We start from the raw sequence: 13599 nt of genomic DNA, 5'->3' as shown, positions 1-13599 counted from the left end.
CCAACATCCACTTGCGGCCTCTTTATACCAAATTGCACAATTAATATATAAATTAGTGTAAAACTCAAGTAAAATAAAGGTCAAATATGAATATATGGACTATAAAATAGTGCCTAATTACAGACTTATCACATAACATGTCATTTCACGTCATGGTTTCATGTATATATTGCTCATTTTCACAACACAAATGCTCAACATTTCCTTGTTAAGGGAAATATTTAAACATTGGTTCTTTTATAATTGGGTTATGGTACAAACTGATGTATAAGTTTAACTTACTGTAATATTACCTACAAATACAAATATTAAGTTATTTAATGAGTTCCATCATTTCATGTGTGCAATTTGTCTCTTAAAGGTTGATACAACACAAAATATATCTGCATTGCACCACAAACCGCTGTATATCATCAAATATTACGTTTTTTTTTATTTTTGGTTTTAAAAATTTTAAATAGTGTAACATTATATTTTTATCATGCTCAAAATATTGTTATTTCTTTTTATAGACTTTATATTAAACTTTTGTCATACATTTTGTTTACTGATACTAAGTTAAAAAAAAAATTTAAAGCCTTCTATAAAGTATAAAGTAATTAATTAATAATACTATAATGTTTATGAAAATATACAAATTTAATACAACAATGATGTAGTCAAATAAATTAACTTCACATTAAAAATTAATTTTTTATGAATGCATTAAAATTAATTTTTTTTCTATTATTTTAAATTTAGATTTAAAATTCATTTTACTTAACACTAAAATTTAGAATTAAGTTAACATAAAACATTGAATCTAAAACCCATTATGGGTTTAAAGCATTATTATACCAAAATATAAAGTTACAAAGCTGTTATAAACTAGTTTAAATTAAAATAAATTTATCTATTCTAATATTTAATAAGTATAATTACTTTGTGTAGTGAATTAAAAATGCAAAGTAAAAATATTTCAATTTTATTTTAATACAATATGAATGTAAAATATGCACATAATTTAATTTTTTTAAATTAAATATATACAGATATATTTTTATATTAATTATATCAAATTTAAATTTTTAAATTTATAATATATCAATAATAGTATAATGGACTACAGTTTTTTTTTCATTATATCAAATAAAAATTGAGGATAATAAATTATATTTGATATGATTTGAATTGAATACAAGATTAATGCACATAGCAAATCGATTCTATCATACAAAATAATTTAATATAATATATGATAATGAGACAATGACATTCGTGAACTAGTTATATAGATGTATAATACACACCTACCGTCTTGAGGCTAATATTTCAAAATTCAAAATCGCCTTTGTAGCCCAACTGCTGTAAAAGAGCTCATCTATAAGTAACTTCTACATCGGTTAAATTGGATGACCGAATCAATAATCCTTTACAAAGTATATTTTTAAAAAAATAAAATGTTAGTTCTACATAGGTTCTCTCAGATAACAGATATAAAAAGTAGCGACATAAACTCAACATAACCGATGCAAATACAGTCCATGCGAAAAATGCATAAAGTGGTTGCCTAATGACATCAGACTTGCCACAAAATCAATGCAAATTGAGTTCATTTGCAAATATAAAAGGTGTTCACCTAATGATATTGCTTTTATAACACAACCGATGCAAAGGTAAAGGCCCATTAAGCCTCTGCTTCCATTCATAACAACATGTCATTTCACGTATATAGTGTATTTTCACAACAAAAATGATCAACAGATGTTTGTTAAGGAAAATTATACATGAGTTCTTCTATATGTGGGTTATGGCACAAACCGATGTTCAAGTTTAACTTACTGTAATATTGCCTACAAATACAAATTTAATTATTTTATTAGTTTCATCATTCAATGTACAATCTGTCTCTTAAAAGTTGATATAGTACAAAATGTGTCTGCGTTGTACCACAAACAGCTATACACCATCAAATATTATATATGTCTTTGCAGATGAAAGATAAAAGTACAACTAAAATAAAACATATCACTGTTAAATGTAAGCCTGAAGAGAGGATTCTGATACAGTTCCACGTTTCCTAGGAAACCAATTGGAACATAATGGGACCCAGTTCAAGACTTATGTTGCAACACGGAAGATTAAAAGAATAAGATGACCAACAAGAAGAAGAGGTAGAAAATACGAAGAATGAATAGAAATATGAAATTACCAATGTATCCTTTCATAAATGTAACTTGAATAACCAATATCCTATAATTCATTCTTAACCATTCGATTAAAATTAACGGTCTATAATATATGATTACTTTTACAAAAGTTTTCTTTTCTTTACTTTTTACAAAAGAAAGGAGGATATTAGAATCTGCCATCCTGATTGTTTACTTCCTCTTTGATATTGTTGACTTGATCCCATTATGTATAGAACATTATTTGGTGTTTGAAGAGACTAGTTAAAAATTGAAAAAAAAAAAAAAAAACTTCACTTCATGCACGATGTCTCTCTAAAACATAAATGAGAAGCCAGTGGTTGTTTATAGTCGTAACATACACAAAAAATATGAGCAAATACTCAATCCAATCTTGAAAAAATGACCTAACCTAATTGGTCCTTGTAACTTTTACTGGACACGCTAGTCCTTCTAACAATTTAACGTCGTTTATTTACAAAAGTGCTTAAATGATATGTTAATTGACTAAAATGATACCTTACAATTCTCATTTTTAAAACATTCTTTAAAAGTCTGAATAAAAAAATCAATTTGGTTGGTTAAAATAAAAATTTATAGCATAATTGCATGTGGTTTATTAAACAACTTCGGCAACTTCATGCTTGAAGATGGAAATCGCGATTCTCTTTGTACTGGAAAGGTTTGTGGATTGTCTAAAGGAGTTCCTATTTTTATGACGTAAAGAATTCATTTCTCACTGTATGATTTCAGAATTTCAGTTTAGAATCCTTAGACTCATTTTTACCATCATACATAGTTAATTTTAATATAATCTAAAAAAAAAATTGTAAGAATAGTTATCTAAAAGAATAAAAGGGATAACATAAATTTATTCGCTTAACATATAAATTTTATGAAAAAAATTAACAAAGACGTGTGTGATTTTTAAAAGTTAATAGATTAAGAAAACTAAGTCAGCAGTATTACGAGGATACACTACAGTTTAATGAGTAAATATAAACCTTTTTCAAAATATATAATATTTTTTATTCTTATATCAGGAACGTTTTCAAAATCTTTTTAGGGGATTTCTTGCGTAGAATGTGTCAAATGAAATGCTCAAAGGCTCAAACAAAAATAATAGAATTTCTGGTCGCTAAAAAGTTGGCCAGATACAAGACCCCTTTCATTTTTTCCATTTTGGAATCAAAATGCTGACCGAGAGTCGCAGCAAATCCACTGTTTGTTTGACTCTGAATCTCCAGAAGAGTATTTTTTCAGGTGCACTTGTCCTATAAACGTGTCAGAAGTCAAACGGTCAACTCAAAATCCCAGGTCAAAGTTTAAAAAAACAAAAAACTTGGGACTAAAAACTAATATAATATCTAATAAATAATTAACAATTGATAGTTGTAGTACTATTTGGCAGCCACCAAGCAATTTTGGCTTAGAATAATATACTTCAATTCAACCTAAAACTAAAAGTGCAGATCCTCCTAAATCCAACGAGAGATGAATTTGATCTCAAATCTCTTTATATAATAATCTTTACTTGCACTCTCTTAACCGAATTAGCCAAACCAAATCATATTATTTCAATTCCAACCAGAGCTACCTCTCTCTCGAATAGAAAATCCAAACAACTATTTAGTAGATTGTTAATTTGTAAATGGAGAGTGTTGACATGATTAGAAGCTTATCAGAAACATATGCAAGTGAAGAAGAGATGTCAATAACGAAAGGTCCATGGACCGAGGAAGAGGATTCTGTTCTCTTCAACTACATCACTGTCCACGGCGAAGGTCACTGGAACTCCGTTGCTCGCTCCACAGGCATGCATTCATGTGTTTTCATGCACTTGTAATTCTACAAAATCAAAGTCTTACCTAAACTAAATAATCCTTGTTTCTCACCATTAATATACATTTTATATACATAATACATATCCACCTGTGTCGTTAAATTCTTATGATTAATGGTTCAATAACAGGTCTAAAGAGAACGGGTAAAAGCTGCAGATTAAGATGGTTGAACTACTTGCGTCCTAGCGTTCGACGTGGGAACATAACCCTCCAAGAACAGCTCTTGATTCTTGATCTCCATTCCCGCTGGGGCAACCGGTATTACTATTATTATTATTATTATGAACTACATTAATAACAATTTTAGATAATTTCTTAATTAAGTTTGAGGATACTGGTCATCACGAAGAGTCTTATTATCTGTTTGTGATGGAAATTGTTAATTGAACTGATTTGTGTGTTATTTGTTGAAATTGAAGATGGTCGAAAATAGCTGAACATCTACCAGGCAGAACAGACAACGAGATAAAAAATTATTGGAGAACGAGAGTGGTGAAGCAGGCTAAGCAACTCAAATGTGATGTAAACAGCAAACAGTTCAGAGATACCATGCGTTTTGTGTGGATGCCACGTATGCTAGAGAGGATCCAGGCTCAGGCCTCGTCGGGCCAGGCCCAGCCCACCTCAATTTGCAACACTCAAGCCCACAGCGACCCTTGTGGAGTCAACGCCAGTTTGTTGTCAGAAGTCAACGCCCCTTCTCTCTCTGACTCTGGTGCATCTTATAATAATAGGGAAGAGGAAGGTGGCACCCTATCCCTATGGCAGAAGAGAAACTATTCAGACATATCATGCAATGGTTTCGGTGGTTCAGACTTATGGACGGATGAAAATATTTGCTTTTTGCAACAACAGCTAGCTGATGACTTGTAATCGTGTTTTCTTATTTCATGCATGCACGATTTAACATGTTCCAAAATAATGTTAAGTTTAATCACTTCACATTGCTATGTTTAAATCGCAATATACAGCTCCTCATGATTGATTAATTGTAATGGGCATGCTCCTACTCTTTATATTTCTTGCTTCTTCAGGGTTTGGATTGATTACGTATATGCACTGTTATGGGCGTTCAATTTCAATTTAAATCATTTTGAATTGATAAACCAATCTCAAATGATAAAAAATTGATAAATCTGTTAAAAAAATACTTCTGTTATCTTTCCTGTCAAGAATTTTGATAGTTGTCAGTAATTTTTTTCGAGGAGTTGTAATGTATTCATAATTTTATTATTTTGGTCTTTAAATTATGAAAAGAATGATATGGTATAATTGCGTATTATTGAATTGCTAGAAGTACTGGTGCATTGTTGTCAGGGTGAGTATTACTATTAAGTAATGTCTTGCATCCCACACAACCCAAATAATTTATTAGTAGTAGTCAAATTAAAATAATTTTGAAGTTGTATAGTATATAAGAATAAGAATACAATTAGCATTGGTATGTTAATATGATAATTTAAGTAGTATTAGCATAATAAAGATATTAAAAATTGAATCTTTTAATCTAATCTAAATTATTTTTAGTCAGATTGGATTGAAATTATGATATTCTATTTATCAAATCAAATTGCAATTTAATTTTATGTTCGGATCATGTAGTTTTATATTTATTAATTAATCTAAATCAAGCTGCGACCAATAGTATCATTTTAAACCCATTTTTGTTGATTTCGAGAGACGAATAGTTGGGTCTGATATTACTGGGAACAAGTTTAAAATCAATTTGAAAACTCAGAGTAGTTTGCAAGTGCCGTCTTCTACATTCGTTTTGTGTGATATCTAGAAGAAGACAATGAAAGCGTGATTAAGGTTTGACATTGATAAATTAAGTTTAAGGGTAGGATCAGTATTCAGTATGATATGGTTTAATTCAACGTGTCGTTGGAGCTGAGGCACTAATGGCCGCAACCTTTGAAATCCAAACATTTTCATTCTTCCTCGTTGGGTTGTTCACACGTAACTAGACAGTCAACTTTATTTCCTTTTCTTATTATTATTATTTAATTTTAATTAAATCAAAATTTATTATATATGTGTTTGTGTATGTGTGTTTTCTCCACTTTAAACCCAGCTAGGTAAGTTCGTTTTGTCACCCTGTAGAATGTGAAATGAGGCTTGGGACAGCGACAGAGTTATCATCGCAACAATGAAATTATAATTTTTAAATACGAAGTGTTTTAGAATCATATAGTTTGTCGTCTAATATAGATATGGTGAATCAAGATTAAATTGTTCTTTTCATATATATAATATGTTACTAGTTATGTGATTGTCACTTTCTTTATACTTCGGAGGGATTAATTGAATTAATCATGAAAGAGATGATGGAAAGGCAATAGATGTTTCATCTTTGAAGCAAAGCAAATTAAGGCTCCTATAGAACATTGAATAGTCAAAACTTATCTTTTACTGTAGTTCCATCTAAGAGTTCATTTACAAAAATATTGAAAATTTAAATTTTTAATTATCTTATTTAAAAATAACTATAAACAAATAAGATAAAAACTCAAACTTTAAATATAATTTTATACTAAAAAATTAAAATATACTTCACAACTAAATTAGAATTAATTAAACTTAAGGAAAGTATTATATATATAATAAAAACTATATATTAGTAAGTTTGTAGTAAAATAAATATTATATAAATAAAAAATGATGAATCTAAATTATTTAAAATATTTTCAATAAATAAATCACTTAAAATTAAAATTTATTCTTCTCTGATCTTAAATCGAGTAAAATGACAAGTTGTAGAATGCCACGTAGGGAAGGAGATTCAGCGTAAAAAGTTATTCATGCATATCACAAATATGTATAAAGTTTGCATTAGGTTTTTATGTCCAAAATACAGTCAAGACTTTGAATTTTTTACACTTAAATTTGTATATATTCTAAAGTTGAAATGATGCATTTCTTAAATAGTGAATAAATAGCCCACGTATGCAAAATAAAAAAGCAAACTTAAAGTTCAAGGATGAAATACTAAAGTTAAATTTATATAGGCTAACGTTGTTACTATTTTATAAATAAAATTGCATGCAAGATAAATTTATACAACTTTCTTTCAATTCTAAAAGTTGTTTACTTTATTTTTTTGTATGTAAGAAATTACGAAATTTAAACATGAAATGAGAACTCAGATATTTAAACCGTAATAATTAAATTTCTCAACTCTCCTGTTATGGGTTTCATAATAACGTTAAGCTTACCTACGTAATGGCTTATTAAACTTAATTTAACCGCCCAATTAGACTTATTCAATTAAATATTAATTTACATCGCAAATTTCTTTTCAAGCTTATAATTTTATTGACCCATTTTGTGAAAATCAACGTAAGGTCGGTGAATTATAATTGGATAAATATTTTTTTAACAAATTGAAGTATATTATTGTGAGTAAGTGGGTGTACTGGCGATGATGACTCTATACAAGCGTGACTCACTCATATGAATTTGAATTTTCAAATAGTTCTTAACGAGCAGTGAATTAATAATTAGTAGCTATTCTTCTATGCTTTTATCGGCTAGTAACCATTATCTAACACCCGAACGACCTTAATTTTAGAAGGAATATTTTATGATCTTTCGATCAATGATATGTTTTTAATAATTGCACAATTCGTTACATTTATTTCCTAAAAAAATAATCTTCTCCATGGAACCATAAATTGCAATTGATATTCGAATGAACTCAGTGGATCTGGAAAATTTGAAGATAGTATGATTGTAATGTCGGCTTTCTATTGGAAATTTTAAAGTGGGATGTCTTGACTTGGACTTCGAAAAACATGTCAAGCTTACTCAAATTTAAGGGAGTGGGAGAAATAATTGCATGACCGAAAAGCATTAGCACTTAAATAACGTTTGGCCATGACTCCATATTTACATGTTTGGTGGGGTCGGAGGAGAGAAGGAATTAAAACAGGGAAAAGAAGAAGAACAAGAAGACAAAAAACGTAAAAGAATTTGAAGTTAGTAATTAATTATTTTACTTTAAGAATGTTTGTATTTTTTTCCCCCTTTCCCACGTTAGAGTTTTCTGTGTCTTTTGGCTGATGATTGTCATAAGTACTGTTTGAATCTCTTAAATTAAGCAAAATCTCGTTTGCAGCCTCAGTTATAGTGACTGGTTAAGGCAAAAATATCAAACATTTAAATGAAAGGGTATGTGAATAATATTAAAACATTACACTAAATAATAAAGATAAACATGTAAATTTGACATTTATAATGCGCAGATTAAAATGTAAATTTTTTAAATGTTTATAAAATCTTGTTTGCAGTAATGTAATGTTTTGCATTGGAAATTTAAAGCAAAAGTCAAATGAAGCTAGTGTAAATAAATCCTCTAACGTGAGCTCTTAAAAAGAATATGAAAATATTCCAAAACGAAAAGGACTTACAAATAATAAATAATCCAAATCTAACTAGTCCATACTCTGACTAAAATTATGCAGGGCTAGAATATATATATATATATATATATATGAACATTGAATATGTTGTTTTTGGTGAATCAACATTGAATATGTGAAGCAGAGGCAGCTACAAGATGGGTATCTTGTTGGGCCTTGAAGAGGTCAAGACGAGAATCTCCGAGCCGTAGAGAGTATGCTGCTTGCTTGTACTGGGCCCATGTGAAGGGCCTATACAGACTTGGATTTTGTGGTGGCGACACCATCTTCGGCAGCGGTGTTATCCACCAATTAAGTGGTGGTGCTGCAAAGTACATCACCGACATCCTTGCCTTCATTGTGTTCGTTAATGCTCTGTGCCTCACGCTTATAAACCTTCCATTCGTCAAAACCTTCGCCGTTGTCAAAATAAAAGGCAAAACATTAGTAAATTTCTCCGTCTATGTTATGCAAACCATGATTAAAAATGTGAATCTGTGGTGCATGTAAATTCAGTCATATATCAAGTTAATCCATAAAATTATGAATATCAGCCAATTTTGGCTATTGAAATTACAAAAATATTATTTTAGTCTTAAAAAATCATATATGTGATGTATCTTAGGCTATGGTAGATATTTTAACAAACTCCATTTATGTTGAAGATATATGCGAGTGAAATTTGCGACATAAAAAATTTGTGAAAGATCTAATATTTAAACTAGATAGATTTTTATGTAAGAAAATTAAACTAAGAGGAAGATTATTCAAACCTTATAAAAAGTATTCAAATCATATCTTTAATTAACATGAGACATATTAATTAAATTTAATTATTTTATAAACAAAATTTTAAATCAATAACAAATCAGCTCCTACTTTCTCACTTTATATATTTTTCTACTTTAGCATACGAAATTATGATAAAAAGATAGAAAAGCTTTTATTTGATAAGTTAACATACCAAAATGATATTTTAAAGCATATAAGAAGGGATTTGTGATATAAAATTGTAGCTGGGAAAAGGTTGATTGTAGAGATGATATATAACTGGAGTTGATAAAGGGAGGAACCTGGAGGACATCACCAACCATGACGAAGAATTGATTGGGGTCAGGGGGGACAGGTATCCACAAGCCGTCGGTGGTGGAAATTTGAAGGCCTCCAACGTTGTTGGACCACATGATGGTCAATATCTGAGGGTCAGAATGCGCCCCAAAGCCAATGCTATTCTTGTTGCCCTGCAACCTGAGCTTCAATGGAGGGTAGTGATTTATCCTAAGAACTGAATCACTATGCACATCCCTTATCATCCTGCTAAGTGAGAACTTGTCTGGGACCCCTAACCCCTCAACCACCATATCCACAATCTCACACGCTACTTCTTTTACTGCTTCAATATAATCATTCACTACACAACTGCAATCAACGTACCAAAAACCATGAGAGCCGAGAGGGTTCAGATCACGACTCCCCAACATTATACTACAAAAGTAACAACATCTAATTTGGTGAACCATTGTTAGGCCAATCAAACCTTTTTATTGTTTTTCCATTTTTGTTCTTTGGACCATGTCAGTTACTGACTTTAGTCATCTAATATATATTTGCTCTGTTTTTTGGAAACAACATGACGATATCGTTACTGGTGCTCGTACCTCCACTCGCGATTGTACGAAGAGAAACCTATGCCAGCACAAACAACCTAAATTTGTTGTCGTTTCTAACGAACCCCATCCTAAGGTTCATGAACCGTCACACTATGGGTTCCCTTTTCAATGCCCAACATAAATACTTATTATCCAGAATACGAGAATGGCCTTTTAATATACTTATTAGTAAATCATTTCCAGATTTTAAGTAAAAACGTTACGAGTAATGCTATATTTTAATATATTTTTAATACTTAATGAATATAGTAAAATAATAATTTAAAAATGAAAATATTAAATATCTTTAGTCGATAATTAACGATAATTAATAGGAGGATTTGAAATTATTGAAAAGTTTTTTTAATTAAGCTTTGTCTAGCTGTCATGGTTTTCTTTTAAAATTACTTTTAAGCACTTAGATACGCGAGTGGATCCCGATGCTACAGCCAGTGTCGGCTTATAGTAAAACCAAGGTGTAACATGGTTCTCGTACAATTACTTTGCTTTTTGTGTTGGGCCCAGCCTTAATAGGAAAGTAAGCCCCATATATTCAAAACAATCATAGAAAAAAATCCAAACAATTATCTCATAATATGAACAAAAATAACCAAAACAATTATCTTATAACATATATGTGCACGACTGTGAACATGGGTTAAGCCGCCAAGCCACCTTATGTATCTTAATGCGACTAACTTGTTTTAATAATAATTTAAATTGTTACAGAATTTGTCAAACTAATTCTTTTGGACTTTAGATTGTGAATTGATTAAATTTTAATTCATATTTGAAAATTTTTAAATGTAAAACTGTTTCACACCTACAAAATTAAATTTAGAAATTCAGATTAAAAAAAGGGAGTGCCAATATATTATATTCGGCCTGAGGCTTACAAGATTATATTAGGCTAATAACTAAAATCATAGCATGTAATTAAATTATCCCCGACAAGGCCTTGTATATTTGTTTTATCAACTCACAATGAATCCATTTACCCTAATTTGATAGGCCTATACATATTGCAAATGTTAAGTGTGTATTTGTTCTCACTTTATCATCTTCTCTTAACACCTCTATACATTCAATCTTAATAATTACACTTTTTTTCTTTCATTAAGAGATAAAATATTATTTGTTACACCTAATAACAACAACAATAATATATCACTTTCGCAAAACTGGCTGAAGCCATCTACTTAGATAAAATAATTATGGCAATATTTAAGAAGAAAAGGTTGGATTACAGCCAGCTAAAATATTACACATTATCTGGTTCCAATAATACATATTTAAAATTAAGTTAAACAAACGAATGAATTTTACTAGATTAGGGGAATTTTTTTTATTAAATTATAATATAAGTAAATGTATAGAAATTAAATTATAATTTGCACAATACTTTTATTGCATCGCTTTTTATTATTTTTAAAATGATAAAGGTCAATAAACAAGTTTTTTAATATATATATATATATATATTAATAAGTAAATGTTTAAAAATATATATATCTTGGGGGGGGGGGGGGGGCGGCGGCATTACAATTATTCCCTTGTATTAAAATTGGAAACCACTGCCACAAGGTTGTTTGGAGTAGCTCGTGTGTTTGGCAGTGGACATGTTGCTATGTACCTTTTTAACTCGAATATTATAAATTGAATAGATATTTGATAAAGAAAGTCAGCTCGATCAATTGTAGAAGGAATGCAAATATATAACATAAATATTTAATGTAATGCAAATTTTAAAAAGTAATTGAAAATATCCAGAGATAGTATTCTGCCAAATCCCCTCCCCCTTGTCTCAATGTAAAGTACATGGCCAATAAAACTGTAATCCAAATAGAAGAATACACCATGACGATGATCATGGACGGATCCGGTAGAAGAAAACCCTGATCCAACTAATTCAAAGGTGCACAAGTCTTAATCATGTAGACGAAACATGCAAACGCATGAAAACAACCATTTTGATTCATAAATAATAACTAGCATACTTGATTTCAAAATATAAAGGGAAGATGTCCTTGACTAGGATTCCAAGCACGAACTACACGATCTTTTGGTAAAGAAACTTCTTTCACAAAATCGTAAGAAAGATATCACATATATGTTAAACACATGACTGTCAAAGACCAGACGTCGTTAGTCTCCTGGACACTTACTTAAGAAATAGAGACAAAGGCCTTTTTCCTTAACTTCCTCTTTACGTTCATTTGTATATCAACATAATTAATTACTTGTAACTTTTCTCAAACTCGGCCAGAATCAACCAAATATTTATATATCAAAAGATAAATTTATTTGAAAACAAAGCGATAGTTATATGCAATAATTGGATTAAAAGAGAGTTTAAAATTAGTTCATGTCAATATTTGATAAACAGTAAAAAACAAAAAAATTGAACTCCAACGAATATACACTAATTAACCTAATAGATAAGTATGTGTGCGTGTGTGTATGTCAAAAAATGCACTCAATAATGTCGTTTTCAATAATTGATGAAAGAAATAAAACCTAGTATTAGCACAAGGAAATTTTTAGCGAGAAAAGTTATATAGGAGTGGTACCTGAACTTGGAAGAGTCATTAGCGATGGTTTTGGATCTCTCAGATATGGAAAGCGGATTAGCATGAAGTAAGAGATACTCAAGGTCACCCATATCACCATTGGGGCCAATATTGCTGAAGCCATAACCAAAAGGAGTGGCTGGGCCAGCTTGGCGTTTTTCTTGGGTGGGTTTGGCAAAAAACTCAGTTCCCTCTTCTTCCAATCTTGAAATGACCTCTTTTGGCACACTGTGGTTGACCACTTTGAAGAAACCATATTCTTCACAGGCTCTTACCACTAGTGCTGACAACTCTGACCTTTCCATGGATAGGTCAATCGTTGGAATTCCCATTGCCTTTGTTTTCTTGCAACTTCTCATCATGGAAGTTGGAGAAGGCACAACCATTGCTATATATATATATATATATATATGTGTGTGAATGATCTATTAAAGTGTTCGGCTCGATACAAATAGAGTCTGAACAACTATATGGAGGAGTATAACTATAAAGTATGTTTTGTTTAGAGAAAGGTGGTATCAATATCGTGTATATATATATATAAGGGATGGAAGAGGAAAGAATGAGGAGAAAGGAGAGAGGGAGTTTTAATTTATATATGATTAAAATTAATTAAATTATAATTTGTAAGACCAAGATGGGGTACGATGAACAATTACATATTACCTAGGAAATCGATTGATTTTTTTAGTATATTTATTTAAGGAGGCATGGACTTTGTAAAGTACAAGATAGAAAGGACCTCAAAGGAGGAAGGAGTTGAAATCTTTGGTGTGCATGGAGCCTCCGCAGTTCTCACCAAATAAGTGCAATCGAGTCTCAGAAGATAATATATTATTAAATTAACTAACTAACTGATTATAAGATTTATTTATCAACTCATGGAAGGTGTCGGATCTCATCTTCAATGCTCGTGTATGCTCAAACATTTTATATATCATGTCATGTGCTGTCATATTATAAACACA

At 30.3% G+C, this 13599-nt stretch overlaps 2 protein-coding genes across 2 annotated transcripts; one reads left to right on the top strand and one right to left on the bottom strand.

Moving 5' to 3' along the window:
• The first annotated feature begins 3819 nt into the window (after positions 1–3819).
• LOC113863099 (transcription factor MYB2-like) lies at positions 3820–4885 on the top strand. The gene is made up of 3 exons (XM_027496520.1): positions 3820–3982; positions 4141–4270; positions 4432–4885. Exons 1-3 carry the CDS (start codon positions 3820–3822, stop codon positions 4883–4885), a joined length of 747 nt encoding a protein of 248 aa, XP_027352321.1.
• A 3649-nt stretch (positions 4886–8534) lies between these two features.
• Positions 8535–13017, bottom strand: LOC113861037 (gibberellin 2-beta-dioxygenase 2-like). The gene is made up of 3 exons (XM_027493636.1): positions 12632–13017; positions 9486–9831; positions 8535–8825 (listed from the first exon to the last, which is right to left on the bottom strand). Exons 1-3 carry the CDS (start codon positions 13015–13017, stop codon positions 8535–8537), a joined length of 1023 nt encoding a protein of 340 aa, XP_027349437.1.
• Positions 13018–13599: the final 582 nt, after the last annotated feature.

Source organism: Abrus precatorius, unplaced genomic scaffold (assembly GCF_003935025.1).
Source record: "Abrus precatorius isolate BTA unplaced genomic scaffold, Abrus_2018 Scaffold3, whole genome shotgun sequence".
Lineage (NCBI taxonomy): Eukaryota > Viridiplantae > Streptophyta > Magnoliopsida > Fabales > Fabaceae > Abrus > Abrus precatorius.
The sequence above is the reverse complement of the archived record's forward strand: the minus strand, read 5'-3'. Positions and strand labels throughout refer to the sequence as shown.